Here is a 23816-nt window from a genome sequence, read left to right as displayed (position 1 = left end):
CTGACCAAGCTTCAAAATGTGACGAGTTGGGTGTGAGAATGGTTTGGTTTTATTGACAAATGGTAGGTTTAAGGGCAGGGGTTGGGTTACCTGCATGCTCATAAATGTGTAATGTAATATAAATAAAACTGCTGTGGCTGTTTACACTGACAAATCACACCCCAACATATATGTAATAATGGCAATGTTGTTACCCAATATATAATTTAATTATGACGATGGAAACCCTTAGCGTCAAGCAATGGAGGACCCTGCAAGTCGAAAAATTACGCTAAAGGGGTACCTTGAACATCAAAAAGCGATGCCAAAGGGGTCCTGACCAAACTTCAATATGTGACAAGTTGGGAGTGAGAATGTGTTGGTGACACTTACATTGGTATCACTTCTGTGAGCCCATCATGGAATTTTCGGCGATTCCGTGATGCCACCACAGATTCGGAGTTAAGGGTTCATGGTCATTACACGGAATTCTGTGAAACCAGGTTGGTCTGAGGTAGCGAGTGATTGTTCACACTAAGGTCTCAAGAATGAAGAACTGTGATCAGTGAAAGACCACATCGTGATTGGATCAGTCTTTAATCCATGAAATGCTGATGTCCTTATCCTTCCACGAATTATAAGTTTGAGTGAGACTAAGGCAGTTCCTGCCTGGGGGTTTGTTGTATGTTAATGTTAACCCCCCTCTCCACAAGAGGTAGTGTTGTTATGTTAAAACAAAAGGCATCCTTTATTGTCAACACGCCTAATCTCATCAAAACATAACTTTCCACGTGTTGTGTGGAAAGGAGTCTTCCCAGCTTGACCGCTGTTCACTTCATAGTGCATTGTTAGGGATGGCTTTCCTGAGACACAGTTCACCTTTTGTATCACCTTTGGTCCTTTCAAGGATGTCGGAAAGAGCTGGTGCAAGGACAGTTTCCTCAACAGGGAATAAGCTGCTTAAAAGTAGACGACTACTGTTTTGCCAAAAAGACTTGGGCTGTATCCAAAATCGCCCCCTATAACCTCAAATAGTGCACTATTTGAGGGGACAGCCATTTTAAGTGGTGTTCGAAACCATAGTGGACTTTCTCGAGTGCACTCATTCAATCCCACAATGCACTGCAAAAATGAGTGTACAACCGATGTACACTCAACTGCTAGAGAATCCCCATAATGCACTGTGAGAGTCGCGTGCCGAATGAATTCCTGTGTCTCGCCAGAAGATGGCGCCCGCAGCTGAATCATCCATTCATTAATTTTAGAAGCGCTCGTGGTGAAAATTTGTGTTAAGGTTGCAGAACATGAAAACAATCCACAAGAAAAACTCTATATCACAGGCTAGATTAATTGCTTCCTGAAAAAGAAGAAATCTAAAGTGTGATGGCATTGGTGCTTTCTTACAAGGTGCTGGTGATGCAGTTAAACTGACTTGTTTCTATACAGGCTTCAGTCAATCTACACACCTAGGGGGTTTTCCACATAGCATCAGCCCTGACGCAGCATTGACTGAACCTATGAAAGGGAATGTTTACATTTTTAAAACGAAACCTTGTACTGTGTATGCCCAACATGTCCAATATGTTAAATTATTATCATGCTACTGGCTACATGCTACTGAACAGAAATTTGCAATTTTGCAAATGCATGAACAACAGCAGGTGTTTTTTGGTGGATTTTTGACCATCAGTCAAGTAATCTGTCCTAGTTGGCATCTGTCAAATTTAGCAAATTTTTACAAGGATCATTGGAAAAATGTGTCTGCGATGATATTTCTCCAAAATGAATACTTTGGTTCTTGCATGTTTTGTGATACTTTTAAAGTGAAATGTCCACTGAGTTCGCCTAAAACAGATGAGCATGAATCTGCCAATGGTTTATTACACTGGTTGTTATATGCATTGTGGATATTCAGAACTGAAATGTCTAGTGAGTGGTGCTAAAATGTTAATGCTCTGTTGTGTTTTAAAATAACATACCACCTACACTAAACCCTACCTTAAACCTAACCAATAGTGTTAACAAAAGCAAATGTTGCACAAAAACCATAAAGTAACCATGCTCATTTAATTAGCATATACAAGTCTTTATTACAGGACTCATACCCAAGTGCTCTACATTGCAAGTTTACCAGGTTAGCTATCAAGCAAGTTTACTACATTAGAATAGCCATACATATGAAGCTGGTTATGTGATGCAAACATCAAAATGTCTTAGCTACAAACCATGACCTATGGTAAAATTGTTTTACGTCATAACATAGTATTGTGCAAGTATTGTGCTATAATATATATCAACATTTCTGTATTGATTCAAGTTTGAGCTGTCTAACAACTGATTAACAATGTAAGGATACAGATAAATGTTCTGATGGGAAGAGATCACAACACTTGTAATATTATGTGCTAATGCACATTGCCACAAGCCTATCTCATTGCGCACTTAACTGCTGCACTTTGATTAATGGGCCATACAAGCTACAGTTATATTAGAGGATGTATAGACGTGATACAATACTAATGGTTTATTCTAGTGGCTTTGAATGTTAGAGTGGCCTTGATTCTTTTTTTTTTTTTTTTTACACTTATCTCTTTATATATACTGTTAGTGTGTATATGATATTTAATTACTTATTCATACTGATATTTGCTGATTTTCTCTCATTAAGTACTCAAACTCTTCTGAACACCCTGATGATCTGCATCACTGGGATATTTCACCTAAAAATGAAAATTCTGTCTTCATTTTTAAACCTGTATGACTTTCTTCTGTGCAGTATAAATGAATATAATTAAAAAAATATCTCATTGTTCTGCAGGTTTAGAACAACGTGATTGTGAGTAAATGATGTCAGAATTCTAATTTTTGATTAAGCTACCCTTTAAATTGAATGGGTTGGAGGACAATTCAGGATATTATTTACATGTTACAGATATGATGAACTGGTAAATGAATAGGATTATTATTATCTTCCATGTAACATGCCAAATAAGCATAATGATAGTTGCATGCAACACTTTCAAAAGCAGGGTGGCCAGACAGACTGCCTGGCAGATGATTATAGGGAATCGCACACATTACACACAAATGTTCAATTGTGCAAATGGCATATTACAACCTACTTTATGACTTTGAGGGTCTCAAGAAAGAAACTATTCATATTCCAGTCAAAAAGGACAAGTGTCCAGTTGTGATGTCACATATGAAGCAAGGACACTAAAGCACAATTAGCAGATGGAAGTCTGTTTAAAGGGCACCCAAAGTCAGACATTCATTCTTTTGATCACTCCTTCATAGATATAATGTCTGAAAATTTTGCGTAAACGAGTAAAATCAGTTCCACTGGCATGTTTGTTTAAGTGTCTGGTCCTCTCACATTATATCTGCAGAATGTGGCAGGATATTGTTTGGCACTCAACTAAACGCCTTAAGCAAATCCACAACCGTCCCAGCAGACTTGGACTCCTTCAGCCCTTAAAAGAGTTTGAGGAAATGCATTCTGGGTAATAAAGATGTACACCGCAGACATGACATAATAATTCTTAAGACCTAAGGGAGGAATGATTTGTGTACAGTTTAGTCAACATTATCCCCCCTTCCTGAATTTGTGCTATTTGATTAACTGCTGTGGATGTAAAAAGGACACTATATTTCTCTCTGGGGTCAGTATCTGTTAGCTGTAAAACCAAGGAGCACTTGCTCGTCTAATTGCTTCTACAGGAATCACACATCTCAGCCTCCTCCACTTAAGATGTCTAATGGAAGCATCAGTGTATTCTGAAAGTAGCTGGTGTATACAAACAGAATAACTGATACATCAACAAAACAGTATATTTTATTTACAGTATGCACATAGGAATCCATCGTCGCTGAGTGATATAGCTGGCATTAATGCCTTTGATAATAATTAACTGAAGAATAATCTTTGTGTAGATTCTAGTTGTGGTCATTTATTCCTGATTATTATTGATATTCACCACTTAAGTGATTCAAATGTCCAAAGTAATAAAAGTTCATTGACTCCCCATCTAAATATGGACACAAATGTGATAAGACGGTTTTAAGTTTCACTGAGAATTGAATTGAATCGAATGCTATTAGATTATTCAGTGGTTGTATGACATATTAATAGAATTAGGGGAACACCTTTCTTCTGTCTACTATCATACTTATTATACATATTGTAAATGAGACTGTATATACAAATGGAGAGTTTTACACTGAGCATGTTGAACATTCATTTTTGTTGTATCATAAAATCCAATCATATATCATTTAAATATATATATTTTTAATACTAAGTAGATTATATATGTAATAAATACAACACTTTAACAACATTTATTAATCTTGGTTAATGTTAATTGCTACATGTATAATACATTTGTAACTATCAAAATTGTATAAATTGATATTGGTTATTGTTCTCTAAACAGTCATGATGAAGTAACAATGGTCAGTTATAAACTAATATAGCCTATAAAAATTAATTCAGGAAAAAAAATGTAGTTGTTCATTTCTAGTTCATGACATAATGCATTAAATAATATTAACAAATTGTACAAACTATATTGTAAAGTATATCCTTTTTTTTTAATTGAAACTAAACATATGACACATATGATTGGAAAATGTGGGAAGTGGCTCTTGTCATTAGTTCACAAACAGTAACACAATAAACTGCAGTCATCCATGTCATCAACACAGTGGATCACATTTTTTATGTTAAACAACATTGACAAGCAAGAGTATTTATAGGCTCAAGGCCTGTGTGCGTGGCAATGAACCCAAGGACTGCAAACTATGTTATAGCATAGTGAGAAAGGTTTTAATATGCCTGTTTTCCCTCCCTTCTCCATCCTAATCCAATTGTGAAGAACTGACTTTCCGGCTTCTTGTGGCTAATGGAGTGTCAAATCACACTTCCAGCAGCTAAAAATACATGTATTCAGCACACCCTATGACGAAGAGAACAATCTAATTCAGTTTGGCTGTCTTCATCTCCAGTCAGTGTTAAGGTATGATTCATCTTCCCAGGCTATAGCAGCTTTGGATAGATGTGTGAGGCGTCAGGGTGGCGAGGATGTCCAGCACTTTGTATAGAACTGTAGTGAATAAAGGAAAGCTAAAGAATTCTACTTTAAAAAAATTTTTAGAATAAATAAAAATAATAATAATAATCCAGGATGATCTGGGTGTGATCAGTTTACTTTTGCTGACCTTGGTCAAATGATAATAGTAATCATAAAACAGATTTACAGTGGTAATTTTACAGCAGACTCTACAGTAAGCACCCAGCACAGTATAAATGGTGCAATAAAATAATCACGAGCTTAATCATCTAGCTCATATGCTGGAATTTTATTTAAAGTAAAATACTTTAACAATGGCAGCAAGTAAAGCCAACAATGTCAGCCAGTTTCCAGAATGAAAGTATTTCCATGCTGATTCAGGCTATTTGATGCTTTAACAGTTACCAGTTTAACTTCTCACGCAGATTTCTTTATCAGTGGGAATATTCAAATGGAATAAAAAAAAAGAATTAATTAATTACTGTAACCATTACAGTGAATTAAGCTGTAACCATTTTGGAGCTGCTTTGATTTTATATAAAGTGTTTTGAGTATTAGTGATATGATTCAGAACTGAATTCCAGTTCAGTTTCAGAATTTAAAATAATAAAATAAATTTGCTTAAAGATGCTGAATTGCAAGTCAAGTTTGAATATGAGGAGCTGGAATTAAAGTAATATGAAAAAAAATTTATAATAATAATAAATAACTGCAATTGCTAACTTAAATACAAAGTTTGTTTCTACAAAATTTGGATAGATCGATAGATAGATAGTCAAGTCACCTTTATTTATATAGTGCTTTTAACAATACATATTGGTTGTCTCTAGGCGCTGATCCACCACCTGATCTGGATACGGACTGGATCGGGTGGCAATGGTGATCTCGGAATAAGAAAGAAACAGACTAATATTAGCGTAGATGCCATTCTTACGATGTAACAAGTACATTGGGTGTTATACGAAGTGTTCCCGGTTCTGGTTGACCTAATTGATGCAGCCTAACAATCGGATTTTAATATTAGAAGCGTATTAGTGTGTTATGCGTACACCAGGTTAAAGAGATGGGTCTTTAATCTAGATTTAAACTGACAGTGTGTCTGCCTCCCGAACAGTGTTAGGTAGATTGTTCCAGAATTTGGGTGCTAAATAGGAAAATGTTCTGTCAGTTGATTTTGAAATTCTAGGTATTATAAAATGGTCAGAGTTTTGAGAACGCATCAGGCGTGGAGGAGCTCAAGTACCGAGGAGCCTAATCAATTAGTCCTGCATATCATTACGAGCCTATGTCTAAGCAGCACTCATGACTGTTGTCTCCTACACTGTGATGAAGGTGAATGTCTCTGTGCAGGGTGAAGAAAAGATCAGACATCATTGGATCATTTAACATGGAGCCGCTTTATCTGAAGCATGGTCACCAAGAGTCAGGTAACCAATCAGCACTTTACACTGCATTCTTTATTTCTTATTTTATTTTGCTCGCACACATTTCTGTTAGTTTAGCACTGGAAACTGTCAGTCATAATTGCAAAGAATAAACAGTAATAAACTGAATAAAAACTGCATTAGCATGAGGTGTAAAGAGGATGACCATGATCCTGATTAAATAGACACAATGCTCCTGTTTTGCACAACTCCTCTGCAGCTGTGCAAGCATGGTATTTCCGAGTCTCTAGTTGGGCACCAGCACACCATCATCTCGTACTGTGGAAAAACACAATACACACTGGTGACCATGCATGCAACAGGGTCAGTTGACTGAATTGCTTTGAGAACTTTTTCCCCAGAAGTTCCCAGAATGTTTTTTCCCCTTCAGTTTGCATTACTAATTATGTTAATCAATGAGGATTCCACTTTGAGAAGATCTTCCCTGAAGGATTAATACCTCGCCCAAACCACACTGCAAAGTGTGGCTCTGTTGTGTAAATGGATCCTGTTCTAGTAGAGAGTTAATGTAAATGTCAGTGTCAGTATGTCTCTCATGCGGTCTGTGACTTTCCAATAAAGTGATCTTTTGTGAGCTCTGATCACCACACGGCTCTTTCGTTCATTCTCAGGTTGCTGTAAAGTGCCCCATTAGGATCAGGCATAAACATATCTAGCTGACCAAGCAAACAAAATAACCCATTAAAAGGGGCATTTTCAAATAGTATTACAAGCTTTTAAAAACACCTAATACGCAGCCAGCAGAAAGAGAATTATGAAAAGATTTTACCTCTCAAAAGTCAATATTCTTGCAAACGGTCTTTATATGTTGTATTCCCCACTAATATAAAGTCATTATTTTGTAGTTTAACATTATTGAATGAAATATGTTTTAAAAATAAACTGAAGTCTCTTTTTCATTGCAGTAGGAACTGCCATATTCATAACTAAGAATACAGCTGTACATATCCAGAAAGGAATCAAATGTTGTTCTGTGTCTCCACAGCATCGTGTGGAATTTTAAATGTATTTAAAGATTTCCATAAAACAATTATTTCTTTATTTTTCAAAACAGTAATTTAATGAATTGATGAATTAAAAACTAATGAAAAATAATAAATCAATCAATCATCCCCGGACATAATATAAAATTATTTTGTCAGCTAGTAATATTATTTAATTATTTTCAGAAATGTTAACTAGGGCTTATGGTCTTTTCCTCATTAACATCCATCTGAATGGGTGGAGTTTCTATTGAACTTTAATAGCAAGGTTCTGCTTACTGGGAGTGACAGCCAAACCCCTCCCATTCTGTCTCCTCAACACGCTTTTTCACACACAAACATATGCACACACTCTCACACACATATTCAATCACAGTTACACATTCACAGTCTTGCACGTCTGGACAAAATGATCAATAAAGAGTCACAATCTTCAGACCACCTTACAACAGCCTCACGCAGAGGGGTAAGCAAATAAACATTTTATTACTGTATTAATAATGGCATGACTGTTACAGAAATGTATGCATTTGATATTCATTTTTTTATCAAATCATGTAAGATCAGACCATAGAACAAATGCATGTTTAGATTAATGAAGAATTTCATTGATTTTGTTGTACTCTTTTATTAATTGGTATGATGGCTCTGAAATCTGCCATATAATTTGTCATATCTCTATAAAAGAGCAATTTGTGGGCTTGAATCTCAAAATAAATATATGTGTATATAATATATAATTTAAATAAACAATTGCATGGTAAGATGTTTTAGATGACAGCACAGAAGCAGTATTAGAATGATGTTAATACTGTATGTCTTTGAGTTCAAAATACTAACCACTTTATTTGATCAGATTAGAAACTGAAACCATAATATGAGTTAGGGTAAGAGGCTCCAGGATGATATGAGTACATACTTATATCCGGTTGAGTAGGGTACAAAACTGAATGTGCTCCAGACCATTTGTTACAGAAGATAACAAACCTATGATTGACAGAGTGCCCGTGGGCTTGACAGCGTTGGAAGAGTTTCCCAAATCTCACAACATGGCAAAAGTAGATATGTCCATACTTGCACTTTTACTTTTTTTTTTTTTTTTAAATGCTGAAAGTCATTAGTTGGGGAATTCATTTAGAAAGTAACATTTTTATTAACAGTTCCCGGCTCAACAAATAACCCTATTCCTCAATTACTCACTGTAAAATGATTTTGTCAGTTAAAAAACCCCCAAAACAAACACTTTATTACATAACATCTAAATTGAAGCATTGTGACTACAAGGTTACATCGTTACCTTAAAATTTAAAGCTCACCTCATAATTAAAAAAAATAATAATAATAATTTATGCGCACGCTGGATAAATGATTACTTGATTCAATCACTGCTCTAGATTCAAAGCATGACTACATGGTTTTCTAAAGTAATTACGAATAAAAAGGTTTTTTTTTTCTTCTACTTGATCTTCTATTATAAAGAGTGTTCAGCTATTAGTTGCATGAGAATCAAGCTGGAAATTTGATATGTTCATCTTTTTGTCTGTAGGTGAGGATGGCAAAAGTGGCAATAGCTTTGGCCGCCGCCTTTATGCTGGCCAGCATTGCAGTCATCATATCTATAGCAGTTGTACAAACTCATAAGAAGACTTATATATCCCGTGGATTAAAGGTAAAATTATATAATTTGAGCATGCATGATACAAGTGGGAACCTATTAGACTGACTAATAAACTGTAGCCTATATAAAAGTATAATTGATGCTTACCAGTCAGATGTTCAAGAATTGCTTTTCCTTCACTCATTCATTTGTTATTTAATAATATATAATATTATTTGTTTAATAATATATAATATATGGGTTTTAATTACACATGAAAAAAGAGCGTTTGTATTTTCAGATTAAGTAACATTTCTATTCTGTGTTGAAAAACAAACATCACACATATGGAACACTATTCATTTACAGATGAATGGTGGGTAAAATGTGGTGAAAGATTATTATAGATATGACTTATGGATTATGCTTTTTCATAATGCTTCTTTCAGTTTCCTATTACTTTTAGTGAAAACAAATACTTTTTTTTTTTTTTTTTTTACAAAAACCTATTTTTCTACACACAAAAACAACTTTCAATGGATAATCACCATTGATGGAGTTATTTAATTCCATACAATGCTGTATCCTTAATCTTAAAATAGATGATCCTTTTGATAACTCAAAAAGTCAATCCCTGAACATTTTCCCAACGGAAGAATGTGCTTTTGTTAGTTTCTTTCAAAAGGGCTTCAGGCAGTTAGACATGTCTGTTCTTGAATGCTTCACTCAATCATTATTTAGACCATGACAAATTGCTATTCACCAATGCATTTTGCGAAGAGTGCAAATGAATAAGCTCTTTATGGCTTTGCAAGATCTTGAGAATTTGGTGGTAACGTGGTCACTGCAACAATGTCTTTCTTCACATCTGTTACCCTCTCTCTCTCTCTCTCTCTCTCTCTAGTATGGTATTGTTTTGGATGCAGGCTCCTCCAGGACCACTGTGTATCTCTATGAGTGGCCTGCCGAGAAAGAAAACAACACTGGGGTTGTGAGAGAGACCAAAAAGTGTCAGGTTGAAGGTACAAATCAACTGACCTTAAACCTTGGAAGGTTTATGTAAAGACATTCTTTACAGCGAAAGCTCAGAGATACTAGTGGAACTTTGCATGAATTCTGCACAAGTTGTGTGTCCTGTAATGTACAAAGAAAAAAAAAAATGGGATAAATCGTTAAAAGCATGTTTTATACATCAGATGTGTATATGCTGAGATCTTGACCTTCTCATCACTATTTAAGAAATAATACAACATAATACAAAAGGTTTCACAGTTTGCAGGTTGATGGTCAACATTTTAGCACCCCTTTCTTAGAGGAAAAGCACCTCTTTCACATTTTCTAAGAGAAAGTACCATTTTTTGTGGGTATTTTAATTTGTGTGGGTATTTTAATGTATAGTTCTTTAATACTCTTTTTAATATTGTTCTTTACTACTCTTTTAACATAGGCAGTGATACAATAATAATGCAACTTAAACAATACAGAAAGTAATGTAATAATAAAATGTGTCTTTTCAAGGCCCTGGAATTTCAGATATTGGTAAAAATGAGGATCAGGACAAAAAGACATGGGAAAGTTTAAAAGAATGCATAGAAAATATAACCAAGATCATTCCTTCCCATCGGCATAACTCGACCCCAGTCTTCCTTGGGGCAACAGCAGGGATGAGGCTTCTACAGTAAGAATGATTTAAACAAATTCCATTCAGAATTGTTGGTAATATTTTCTATTTATGTTTCTACCTCTGTATCTCAATATATTTATGTATCATTTGAGCCATTTACTTTGATACTGAGAGCTCAGAGGATCTTACAGTGTTAGACAATAGAATATAATATAAATACCATAATATTAGATTAAATAAAAATGGCCTTATGCACTTGTTGAGAGTGTTAAATTATGCCCAGTGTTAAAATTATGGTGTTGCAAAGAATTTTAAATTAATCAACAAATAAAATTTATAAATATACAATGCGTGACATATCTTTGCAATATCTTTTTTTTACACAGTATGAAAGATGAAGAGACTTCCAACACTATTCTGAAAAACATCCAGGACTACCTTAGCTCCCTTCCTTTCAATTTTCAAAATGCTTCCATTATCTCTGGACAGGAAGAAGGCCTTTATGGCTGGATCACCGTCAACTACCTGAAGGGGAACTTCCTAGAGGTCAGTTCATGGGCAGCTTTACTGTGCAGGGGATATTTTGATTCTTTTTTTGGATCTAACCAAAATCTCAATATTTGTTTAGTTACAGTTTCGTCTTAAATGTATTTAAACAACACAAATGTTTAAACCTTACAATAGACAATTCTAGTCTCACATTTAGAAGATAATCTTATTATCATAAAGGTACGAGATGCATTCAAGGTGCAGTCGTTTTATGACACAATATTGAATCTAAACAAAAAGTAGAGAAAACAGAGCTTTATTGAACTTTTAAAAATTTAAACTTTAGTCTGTTTTATAGAAAACTCTCTGGAATGCCTGGATACATCCTCATGGGGCTAAGACAGTTGGCTCATTGGACTTGGGTGGAGCCTCCACCCAGATTGCCTTTGCCACTTCTGATGATGCCGAAGCTGAAGATATCATTAAGGTTTCACTCTATGGCTATGAATACAACATCTATACTCACAGTTTCCTCTGCTACGGGAAAAATGAAGCTGAGAAGAGAGTTCTGGCCAAACTTGCAAAGGTACAGCCATGTCATTGTGAAATGAATTAATCTGAATTAGTACTTGTTCCATAAAATATAAATATGTTTTATCTTACTTATACAGTAAGTAAAACATTTTAGATCCACATTGGATTTTTCTTTTAGATTGCATATGAATTGTACCTGTTAGACAGCTTCCTATTGTTTCCATCAGTACCATCAGTACACAAAGACACTGATCTGTAAAATTTGCCTAAAACCTTTCTTATAAAATCCATTATTGCTGAGAGATGCAATTAAGCCCATAGCTTATGCTTAACATTTCCCCAAACGATGCCATGTCAATACTTGTACAGACTGCACTGCCATCAGCCATTTAATGTAGGGTTGAAAAACAGAAAGGAATTTCATTATGTTTTCCTGATTTCTACAAGAAATGTTTGTATTAATATATTTTTTAGATGCATTATATTAAGTATTTCCTAACATAAAACTACCCTAACATTAAAATTGACTAGTTTTAAACACATCAAAGTTAGTCTGTCCCACCCCAGCAGTCGTGATGTTTTCCAATTTATTAAATAGTGTTAAATGCTATTTACAACATATGCAGTGCAAATAGTGGCAGATATTATTTGAACCTCATTGTAGTTGTAGTACATTGTTAAATAGAGTTCAATAACATTTACATTTATTCATTTAGCATATACATTTATCCAAAGCGACTTACAATTGAGGAATATATAAACACAGGAAGTGCTTGCAATACAAAGTTTCAGGCATTGTTCAGAATACTAGCTAGACAGGGAGAAGTTAAGGAAAGAAAGCAAAGGTTGTTTTTTTTGTTTTTTTTTTAAAGATGAAGTCAAGTGATGACGGAAAAGATGAGTTTTCAGGTGTCGCTTGAAAATTGTCAGGGGTTCAGCCTTCCGGATAGGGGTGGGAAGGTCATTCCACCAGCCAGGAATAATAACAACATATCCCGTGTATATGATACGTACATCAATGTATGCTGCCTTAATGGGACCGTATATTTCCCTAACCATATTGAACCTGCTGATCAGTAAATGTGTCATCAAAGGACCAGGAAGAGGATTTGAGCATGAGCCACAGTTCTGAGCGTGCACAATATGAGCTTTATTCCAGCTCAACCAAATAACCTTTGCCAACAAAATGGGCAATTTTCACTCCAATATTTTTAATGATTAACTATTACTTACCTATTATCATTAGAAAAAGGGTAACAATTTACTTAAAGCCTTCATGTATAAAGCATTATACAATAAATTTTAATGCATTAATTATGACTTGTAATGCACCTTATAATGCATTGTACAATCTCATGAATAATTGGAACCACAGTTAATACATTAAAACACTTATCAATTCATTGTTACACTATGTAAAATTGAGTTGTAATTCTTTACGACAAGATATAATGTATTACAATGCACACATTATGAATAATTATAATGCATTATACCCTTTATTAACCCTTTATAATGCATTATACATAAAAACTTTAAGTAAAATGTTACCCAAACAAGCTTAACAGTAGTTGTCTAAAACTCTGCAACATGCATTGTCATGATTTCTATCTCTCTCTCTCTCTCTCTCTTTCTTTCTTTCTCTCTCTCTCTCCCAGGAATCCACCAACTGGGCTAATCTGAAGCACCCCTGTTATCCTTCTGGCTACAATATCTCCATGCTTGCAGAGGATGTTTTTGGCAGTGAATGTACAAAGAATGATCTTCCAACGAAGTATAGCCCAAAGCGATATATTGCTTTCTTTGGACAGAGTAACCCTGAACAGTGCAAATCCTTGGTCAGGAGTATCTTTGACCTGACATCTTGCGAGGGAACTGAAAACTGTTCCTTTGATGGAGTTTATCAACCACCACTCAGTGGAGACTTCATGGTAGGCATTTCTCTTAGTTAAGCTACATCTCTCGTATAGTTAAGCTCGTGTCGAAGTTCGCAGTGACGATTTTCTCTGGCCAATCAGTGATCAGCAGAGTTTACATGTCACATTTTGGTAACGGTACGGTTCGCTTGGAACCTCAGCCGAGGTGGTACTAAAAAAAGTACCAGGTACCAGGTACTGTACCCAGTGGAAACCCCCCCAAAAGTGAACCATACCATACCGTGCCGTACAATGCAGTTGAATAGCGCCAATACTGTAGCAGAAATAGTGGTAATGCTTTAGATTAGGGAGTACATATTCACAAACTAAACACAAAAGTTTTCACTCAGTAAACTGCTGCTTATTAATAGTTAGTAAGGTAGTTGTTATGGTTTAGGTTTGGGGTAGGATTAAGGGATCTAAAATATGGTCATGCAGAATAAGGCATTAATATGTGCTAATAAACAGCCAATATACTAGTAATATGCATGCTAAGCAACTAGTTAATAGTGAGAATTGAAAGTGTTACTGAAATAGTTCACCCAAAAATGAAAATTCTGTCATTATTTACTCAACCTCATGTCATTCCAAACTTGTATGCTTTTATTTTGTCTGTAGAATGCAAAATGAGAATTGAGAAATCTTTTAACAAACAAACTCTAAAAAGGATATCAAATTCACTGTAAAAGAAGCGCATTTGACTAGTATACTATATTCTAAGGCTTTGGAAGCCATATGGTAGCTTTGTGTGATCTCAATGATGCAATGCAGCTCTCAAATCAAATGGGTGCCTTTAGTTAAACCTCAATAATGTCAAATGTCATTCAATTATTGCATGTTATTGTGACCAAACATTATGACATTATTGCTTAGGCTTATGCAGGCTTCTACTGGACTGCTCGGGCTCTTAAAGTGGAGGGCTCCAAAAGTATGGAGACATTCAACACAAACATGGAAATGTTATGCTCAAAGGACTGGAAAACTGTGAGTATTGACCAACTGCATAATCATGACTGGCAGGAAAATATAGACTGGGAGAAATGATTCTTTGTGTGGATTTGATTGATATGTAAAATCAATAATCCTACATTTTAATGTCCCCCCGACGCCCTTTAGCTCAAGACATTCATCAAAGACATCAAAGACATCCATCTGAAGTCCTACTGCTACTCTGCAAATTATGTGCACAGCATTCTTGAAGATGGTTACAAGTTCAACACAGACAACTGGAAAAATCTCAATTTTCAGAAAGAGGTATATTTCACGTTTGGCATGAGATTAAAAAGATTAAGATTTTTCTGACCATTCACAATTTCTGTATTCTGACTGTTTACTGTTTTGCAAAACAACTAATCTCATTACAAAGAAAGTCAGTACTGCTTTTAACCAGATATATGTCACTGATATTATCAAGCTGCATTCAAAACTTTTTCATATGGCGGCACACATCCAGTTGTTTTCTTTCTTTTGAGTTCTGACACATTAATATGGCTTCAAGAACAAAGGAGAAGAGTAAACATTTGTACAATCAGATTATGCAATAGATGTTCATGTTCAACACAAGTTAAGCTCTATCAACAGTATTTTCGCACAATATTGATTACCACGAAAAAGAATTTCAAAAATCTGGTTTACAGTAAAGCATTTACAATGGAAGTGCATGGACCAGTTCAAATTTCTTGTAGCCACAAAGTGAAATAACTGCTTACTAACCTTTTCTGTGTAATATGCAATGTATACATTATAAATTACATACATATATACATAGACAGTGGTGGTCAAAATTATTAGAGAACCTGACAGATCTGAAAATACAGGCCTTTTTTTGCTTCCAAAACATGATTTCATTTCACAATGTTCATGAAACATGCAGATGGTCGCTCTGAGCACCACAAATATCAGATGAAGTGAGTCGTACAGTTTTTATCCACTTTGAACATTCATATTTGGTATGTCCACCTTTTGCAGCAATTACAGCAGCACATCACTCTGGCATAGTGTCAGTATATTTCCTGAGAACTTTCCTTTGAATTTACAATGGATCTGTCCAGTTTATTTTCCAACTTGCCCCAAATTTGCTCGATAGGGTTGAGGTCCGGACTTTGAGGGGGCCATTCCATCATTTTCAATGTTCCAGCAGATTCCTTCCATTGCAGGTAGTTCTGGCAATGGTTTGTTTTAAGGGTATTGCAACGGCCAATTCAAAAATATTCCAAGTGTTCCAATAATTTTGGCCACCACTGTATACATATTACATTGATAACATTGTATATAAGATGCTAAAACTCAGAAATGGATAATAAACTTTATAAATAAGTACAAAGAAATGGCAAGTAACACGATGAATTAAACAGGTTTTTTTTTTTTTTACAGTGTATAATGAACCAGAAATACAGTATTCATTTAAATGCCCTTTCACAGTAAATGCATTTCTTAGCACCTGCTTTTTGAAGAACACACATCAAATCTAGTAGCCTGTGCTGTATCAGTGCATGACAGTAATGTCAAATATCTGCCAATGATATTCTCTCCCCCTCCAGAAAATCAGTTCTTTCTATCAAAACCCTGGAGTGAACTGGACCTCTCCATATGTCTCTTTGTGTTTCACAGGTAAATAAGACCAGTATAGCCTGGTCCCTGGGCTACATGCTTGCACTTTCAAACATGATCCCAGCCGAAGGGAAAATCATCAAGCTACCCATAAACAACGTCCTCTATACTGGGCTCCTCTTGCTGTTCTCTGCTCTGACTATCATCACCCTCACGTACCTCGTCATTGCGCTGGTGCGCTTTTGTTATTGAGGTTTTTGTGCTGAGTTCTCGTCTTTACTGCACTGAGTTCTCGTCTGTAGGACTAGTGTCCCACTTAGGGAGGTTTTGTAAACCAGGAGAGATGCTGATGTGTCAATGCAGATGTACCTGCTAAAGAAAGATTTTAATTTTAGATCCTTAAGGTCTTGAAGGTCCAGCGGTCCGGTGCTAAGGTTAAAAAGAAGACACCTGATGTGAACACCAAATGTGTTTAAAACCTGTATTCAATGTCATTCTATCCAAAAAGGCAGTGTACAGGTCTTTCTAGTCCAGGAATGCAGTAGCAAAGTCTTGTACTGTGGATATGAATGAAAACACTGAAGACAAAGAAAAGATTTTAGCATATATACAGTAAAACGTATCTACTAGACAATGTTTTGATTGTGCATTGTATCTAATGTTTGTCTCATTCAGCTGCATCATTCCTTATGTATCGTACATGTGTATTTCTGCATGTGCTTTTCGGCACACATTGTCTTTGGATGAAATAAGTCATAGTACTCTAAATAAAAGTTATGATTGTTAATGACAGTGCAGTGAGGACTGGTGATTATGTATTTCAACTGATGATCAAGGCAATTGGCATTTCATGCTATTAAAGTAATTCTAATTCTAAGGACACTTTTTATATAGACAAGTCATCTTTATTTATATAGTACTTTGCACAATACAGATTGTGTCATAGTAGCCTTACAGTTTTAAACAGGAAAATAATGTTTCAACAATGCAATCAAAATTCAGTTATGCTGTAAAGCAGCTCTAAAAAGAGGACAATAGTCAATTTTCCAGTTAAAGTCAGTTCAGCATTGATTCATTATGTCAGTCCAGTTCAGTTCAGTTCTCTTGTTGCAACTGTGTTTGTGCAAAGAGAAAAAGTCAACAGTGGAAAGGAACCCAAACTCCACTGGTGACAGAAATGGAGAAGAAGGAAAAAACCTTGGGAGAAACCAGGCTATATTCTATATTTGAAAATCTATTCATTTTAAACAAGATCAAAATTTCTTTAAGGGAGACTAGGAATGATTGTAATACACTTTCTTTGGAGTAAGACAAAGGTTAGCAAGTCCAAAGAATATTTATATTTGTATAAAGAAATATTTTAAGCAAATGTATGCAGAGCATACATGCATTTGATTTTATTAGATGTAATTTAGCCATAATAATACTGAAAATGTAAAACAAGTTTTAGTAAAGGTTAAGCCCTAAAGTATCCATAAAGGTTTTTAAATCCGAAGTGTTTTATTGTTAATTAAAATATTACAGAATTATTTAAAATTCAGTAAATGTGAGGCTATTTTGCAAATAAAGAAATAGTTGTTCACATATTCTGCATCTTCCTCCTCTGCCGATATGGAGGTGTTGTTGGCTTTGATCTTTGTTTTTACATTGAGGCTCCACTAGGTTTTCTTCCTCTTCTTCTTCCAAACAAGATTCATGTTTGATATTAGAGAGAGAGAGAGAGAGAGAGAGAAAGTAATAATGTACACTAGTAACAACATTATTCAATGTACTAGCCTGGTTTCCAATCATCTCCTACTACTGTAGCTCACCATTATACCAGAAGAGGACAGTATAGACCTAAAATACATTCTCAAGGTGCATTAAATCATTTCTAGACATCGGCTACTCTTTATGGACAGTGAAACAAAATGTGAAATATTTTCTGAATAATACAACTGCTATAAATCATTTTCTTTATAAAGTTTAAGTGTAACAGTTTTACAAAACCCTACATTTCTTCCTCTAATTCACCAAAGTAACTGTTATTGTTAGCACTCTGAAGCACTCATTATTTATTTACATGTGATCTTCTTCAAACAATGTTTCAGATTATTTCATCATTTTGTTCCTTTTTTAGATGACAGTAGAGGTTAACACCAAGTTCCCGCAGAAATGTTTTCACAACATTAACTGTAGCTGTAACAAATTTGATTGCATTTAGTTACCACAGTAAATTAAATTGTCTTCTGAATGAGGATTTTGTTTACACAAAAATTAAATGAAGATCACATACAACATCTGTGCATCAGAAATACGCCGTAAACTTTAGAAGCGCCCAGCCCAGGACAATAAATCTCCTCAGTATGTTTTTTTTTTAAAGTCTCTTCTCATGTTACACAGCACATTCCTCTCCAAACCTCCACTCTGCTCTCCCTTCTCAAGTCCACCATCCTCCTGCAACGTGTTGCTAGAGATCAGAGCTTTGTTCTGAGACTTTGGAAACTTTGCAATGGAAACTCAAGAATAAACCGAGGGAAAGTCACCAAACAATGTGACTTTGGATGCATCTCATGCATACACCGGTCCACTTAAGATGAGAGTAACTTCAAGAAGGAATAATACTGTGTTTGCATGGATGAGGAGCGCAGGAATGAAGATGATGTGGCGCTGATGCTGTGATTGAACAGCCGAAACACATTAGACACATTTATAATGGTAAGTGTCCAATTGAGAGCTTTTCATTATTATACTAGCTCAGAATGATTTATCTGTAATTACTTTTGCACATTGACTGCTTTCAGTCTGAGTTTATATTGCACAGGTCATGTTTAGTGGTGAATTATTAAATACTGAAAGCATGAATGAATACTGTTTGAGATGAGCTTTTATTGTTTAACTCACAATGCAAACCCTCACAGAGCTGGATAAAAGCATTGCTATTAAAATTTATCTGAATTCAGCAAAAAATCAAATAGATCAAAATAATTATTTTGCAGGACATGGCACTAAAGCACATTGTGCGTATTCAGATCAGACTTCTGATGTATGTATTTATACTCGGCAGGAAAGTCTTTGTCAATAATGCAAGAGTTGTACAACAACGGTGCCTAATGTTTTTCAGCACTGAGAATTCTTTGAATCATTCATCCCAGCTCCAGCCCTCCTCGGCAGACCCCGTTAAACTCCCTGACTCAGCAGACCCAAAGATCATTGCATTCTGCCTGTGAGGGTTTGGTTGCAGTTACCAAGCATTGCATTGCAATTATTTGCAGAGAAGGCAATGAAAAAATGTATGTGGTTTTTAATCTACTGATCATTGAACTACTGAGGTAAATCTAATGTTTTATGAGGTAAAATTATTTAAAGTTATCTTTGATATGGGTCACTACTTTAGGCACTCAGGACATAGATGGTAGAACACTCTTAAAAATAAATGGCATTGGTTTTATTTTTTATTAAAAATAAAAACAATGCCATAAAAGCACCTTTTTGTCTAAATGGTTCCATAAAGAACCTTTAACATCTGAAGAACCTTTTTGTTTCACAAAAGGTTCTTTGTGGCGAAAAAAGTTTCTTCAGATTGTAAAAAGGTAAGAAAGAGATGGTTCTTTAAAGAACCTTTGACTGAATGGTTCTTTGTGGAACCAAAAATGGTTCTTCTATGGCATTGCTGTAGGCATGCACCTTTATTTTTAAGAGTGAACATTCAGCCAGTTGTTATCACAGAATAAACAATTATCAGGAACCCAGGAATGTTATAACATGTTGCAATTTAGAAAACAGTTGTCCTGGCAACAAGGCGAACATTACAACAATATTACAATACTATTAATAAGTCCTCCCATTTCATTTTCAATACACACTGTCAAGAAGAAATGTCCAAAAATTGTACCTTTAGGGGTACAACAGCTTATAACTAGAGCAGTACCCTCAAGAGACACTTTTGTACCTGCTTTACCCCTAAAGGGTGCATATTAGTACCGCAGAGTAGTAACATTTACCCTTAAAGTAGCGATGATCTTATGGTACTAATATGTACCCTTCAGGGGTAAAGAAGGTACGGACATGTCTTTTTGAGGGTATTATTATTCAGAGATGTCTATTATTCAGTATTGCTATTGACAACGGTCTTTATTTTTGTATAACAAACTCCGAATGTCACAACTGACCAGTCAGAATCAAGCTTTTCAGAGAGCTGTGTAATAAAATAAATGATAAATGCAGACATAACGCAATACAAAATATTTCATGCCTGCTTTCGCTGGCATCCAGATGTTGATGTAAAAACTGCAATTGTCCATCTGGAGGTTGATACCAGGTGCTTTGAAAGTAGAACCAAATAATCATACCTCGCAGGGAGATTCGGTTATTGTCTGCATAACACAACGCTTTTTGCACCAAACCCTTTTGTACTAAACCTATGCCAGAAAGCTGTGTGGGTTTTTTACCATACTAGCCGATTTCCTTTTTTGAACAACAGGAAACCCTGGGCACTTAGAAGTTGGCAAGACCAAAACGTTTTTATTCTGGCAAACCTTCCAAATGGTTTGTTGGCATAGAGATGGTGTTTAATTGCAGGTTGCAGTATTGTTGACACCAGGATGCTAAAAGCTCCTGCAATTGTCCAACTGTGGTCCTTGCTGTGTGGACAATACACTATTTGTAGTGCATTGTCTCATTTATAAAGGCCTACAACCTTCTGTCTCATTCATTTGTGTTCTCTAATCTTGCCTATGTGTATATCTCCGATGTCTTGCCAGTTTTTCAATAGGCAGATATCTCTTATGTTTTCAGATCTAAGGACATACAACAATGACAAAGCCGCTTTTATATTTTATGCACATCAAAGGTTCCAGTATTTCTGGAGGTCCTGTTTGTATGTATTTATGTTGTTGTTTTGTTTCTGTTGGCTTATGAGAGCTTTCTACAAGATTACAAAAACAAAACTGTTTTCACCAGATTTGCCACAGATTTGCGGATTCTGAAAACCCACAGAATATTGCCATCCCTAAAGCTGTCTCTTAAAGCTACAACATTCATGTGAAAATATAGGACCACGCAACCAATACATCACTTTCATTTTACTGAAGTCTTTTTCATAGCTGAAGCATTTACAGGTGAGGTTGAAACGTTTAGTGTTTTATTCAGAACTTATGCTGTAACATCTGCTAAATGTGACTCATTGCTGAACATTTTGAATTCACTTGTAAGAAGGGAACTATGTATGAAAATATCTGTGCCATCTGGTCTGGAGAACCAGTTTGCCAGTTACTGCCTAGCTGAATTAGTCACTCCTGAGAGAGCAGTATTTCCTACTGATAACTTTAAGTATTGCTGTCCCAGATTCCCAAGCAATAGTTAAGAACATCAGACTTATTTCTTTCCTTTATAAAAACAGTAGCTGTACAAATTTCCTGCTTGAAAAGATGCATATACTAGATACAGTATACTACAAATGTTTTAAGTTAGTAAGATTGTTCTTATTTTCTTTTTAAGATTATTTTTCTCTTTTTAAATTGATTTGTGTGTGTGTGCTGTGTGTGTGTGTGTGTGTGTGTGTGTGTGTGTGTGTTAATAAATTCATCATAAATTGAGATTTGACTCTGACTCACACAACATTCTCTATCTAGAAGTCATTTCTGCAATGTTATTGGCCTGCCTGTTAATCAGAGGCAGCCAATGAGCAGTGAGCAGTGAATGAGCATGGCAGAGTGAGATAGCCACCAAGGGAATTAGAATTGATTGTCTGAGGAAGTTGTGACATTGTAATAATGGCTTCTCAAATTGCTATGGAGCACCAGCACCTGCACACAATTTTGTTGAGCTTTTGGAGCAAGTCAGTGTCAGGGAGAGACTAAATGTAAATAATCAAAGTTTAGCTATATCTGGAGGCACTGCAAGCAGCTAATCTCTGTTATTGAATTCCATGGGTTCATCCAGCAAACAGATCTAAAATTATCATATATAGGAAGATACACATTATATCATTTTTTAAAGATAAGCTGGTAAGATAATACTTTCTTTGTGGTACTCAATTGTCGCAGACCCTATTTAAGGGGGCTTCAGCTTCAACATTAATCTGGATAAATTTGAAAGTGAATCTTTTCTCCATATTTTGGCCTTCCATTCATATTGACACAGCATTTCTGTTCTCTCAAGAGGATACATTTGAAAATGTGACAATTTCTTATTAGACCATATGGAATGATGTTTGTGAGTCTGAGCTGGATGCACCAGTGAGTGGTGAAATATTTTGCTAATATTCATGCCAAAAGAATGACATGAGAACATTGTTATGTGTGGTCTCTCTGTTTCATCTTACTGAGATTTTATCACATTGTATGAATGCACAGTAAGGTAATTGAAGCATTTTATGAAATTTTAGGGAGGACGAGGAACTTTTGAGAAAAAAAACAAAACAAAAAAAAACCGCTAAGATGTGGAATGTTTCGAAAAGAAAACACTGTTTTCAAATATATCCAGAATCATTTGAATGGAGCAAGCCCTGCTAAAAATCTGTGATTAATGTCAGCAGCATACTGTTATTATGAGATCTCCTTTCAAGGCAGCTGCAGCTGTTTGCAATTATTTCAATCAAGATCCTGACAGTTATTACGAAAAAAACAAAACAAAAAAACATTAAGGTTAAAGCTACATTATGCAAGTATTATGCTTCTGTGGCAGATCCGGTCATAGGCCACAGGTCACATAGGGCAGCAAAACCCCCGCACAAAGATCTCACACATATTTACACTCCACTTCTTCATTTTTCATCCAAAAACCAATGAAACTGCAAATACTGAAATGCAACCAAATCTGCCACCATTACTGACAAATGTACATCTACTGACAAACAGATGCTATTTTAATTTGTTTATTCGAAAACATTTTCAGTCAAGACTGTTGTAAATAACACACATTTAAACCAATAAATATTCCTCTGAACCATATCAGCTAAAATACAGATAGAGAAAACTATAGCTGATCACCAAGGCATTTTCCTAACAGGTCTTACAATAATGTGATTTTCAAGATCTTTAATGTGGCGTGACAGATAGCTGTATTTATGTGAATAAACTCATTAAATTATTGTGAAAATTTCACCTTCTACTCCGCAAAAACGTCTGTGGCGTCCAAACTTTCATTCCTCGCATAGCTTGTTTAATTAAACAGCAATAAAACATTCTAAAGGTTGAAATGGACTCAAATTTGTTAACATACGTTATATTGCTGTCTTTTCTGCTGTAAACTTGAACTGTTTTATTCATGTATACTGTAACTGAGGACATAATATTTAACGTCTTCCATTCATTATTTGTAGCGCGCCAGCCAACCAGTAATCACAACAATTTTGTGCTTTGTTGCTTTTACACACAGCTCAGCTTTTAAATTCTGTCAGTTTTATAACGAAATACAAATTATAAATGTGTTTTTGCTCTTTATTTCAAGTTTATAGCAAGATATAAAGTGAAGGAACATCATAAGGCATGTAAAAAAAAAAACAGTTTAGCCTAATTTATAATGAAAATAATGTCTCGTCGTTCGTTATTGTAATCGGAAAGATGATTGACTCACATGCCGCTTGACAAACACATTATTGCAATATAGCCTACATATTGTTTGTATTTCGCTATAAAACTGACAG

The 23816-nt window shown here is 35.3% G+C and overlaps 2 protein-coding genes across 3 annotated transcripts in view; both read left to right on the top strand.

The window, feature by feature from the left end:
• The first annotated feature begins 8685 nt into the window (after positions 1 to 8685).
• entpd3 (ectonucleoside triphosphate diphosphohydrolase 3) lies at positions 8686 to 16909 on the top strand. Its single transcript, XM_058747317.1, has 9 exons — positions 8686 to 9148; positions 9981 to 10098; positions 10595 to 10754; positions 11087 to 11246; positions 11548 to 11775; positions 13382 to 13654; positions 14513 to 14623; positions 14756 to 14893; positions 16250 to 16909. Exons 1-9 carry the CDS (start codon positions 9032 to 9034, stop codon positions 16439 to 16441), a joined length of 1497 nt encoding a protein of 498 aa, XP_058603300.1. The 5' UTR covers positions 8686 to 9031; the 3' UTR covers positions 16442 to 16909.
• Positions 16910 to 18634: 1725 nt separating this feature from the next.
• Positions 18635 to 23816, top strand: part of gask1a (golgi associated kinase 1A) — a 31253-nt gene continuing 26071 nt past the window's right edge. For both annotated transcript variants that reach the window (XM_058745738.1, XM_058745736.1), the window contains exon 1: positions 18635 to 18886. Coding sequence is in view for 1 of the 2 variants with exons in the window: in XM_058745736.1 (XP_058601719.1) it covers positions 18884 to 18886 (3 nt within the window). In the remaining variant the exon portion in view is untranslated. The remainder of the gene's footprint in view (positions 18887 to 23816) is intronic.

Source organism: Onychostoma macrolepis, chromosome 16 (genome assembly GCF_012432095.1).
Source record: "Onychostoma macrolepis isolate SWU-2019 chromosome 16, ASM1243209v1, whole genome shotgun sequence".
NCBI lineage: Eukaryota > Metazoa > Chordata > Actinopteri > Cypriniformes > Cyprinidae > Onychostoma > Onychostoma macrolepis.
The sequence above is the reverse complement of the archived record's forward strand: the minus strand, read 5'-3'. Positions and strand labels throughout refer to the sequence as shown.

Coding starts and splice junctions, on each gene's coding strand:
- entpd3 (XM_058747317.1), top strand. CDS start 9,032: ATGGCAAAAGTGGCAATAGCTTTGGCCGCCGCCTTTATGCTGGCCAGC. Junction 9,149..9,980: donor ATATATCCCGTGGATTAAAG/GTAAAATTATAT, acceptor CTCTCTCTCTAG/TATGGTATTGTTTTGGATGC. Junction 14,624..14,755: donor GCTCAAAGGACTGGAAAACT/GTGAGTATTGAC, acceptor GACGCCCTTTAG/CTCAAGACATTCATCAAAGA.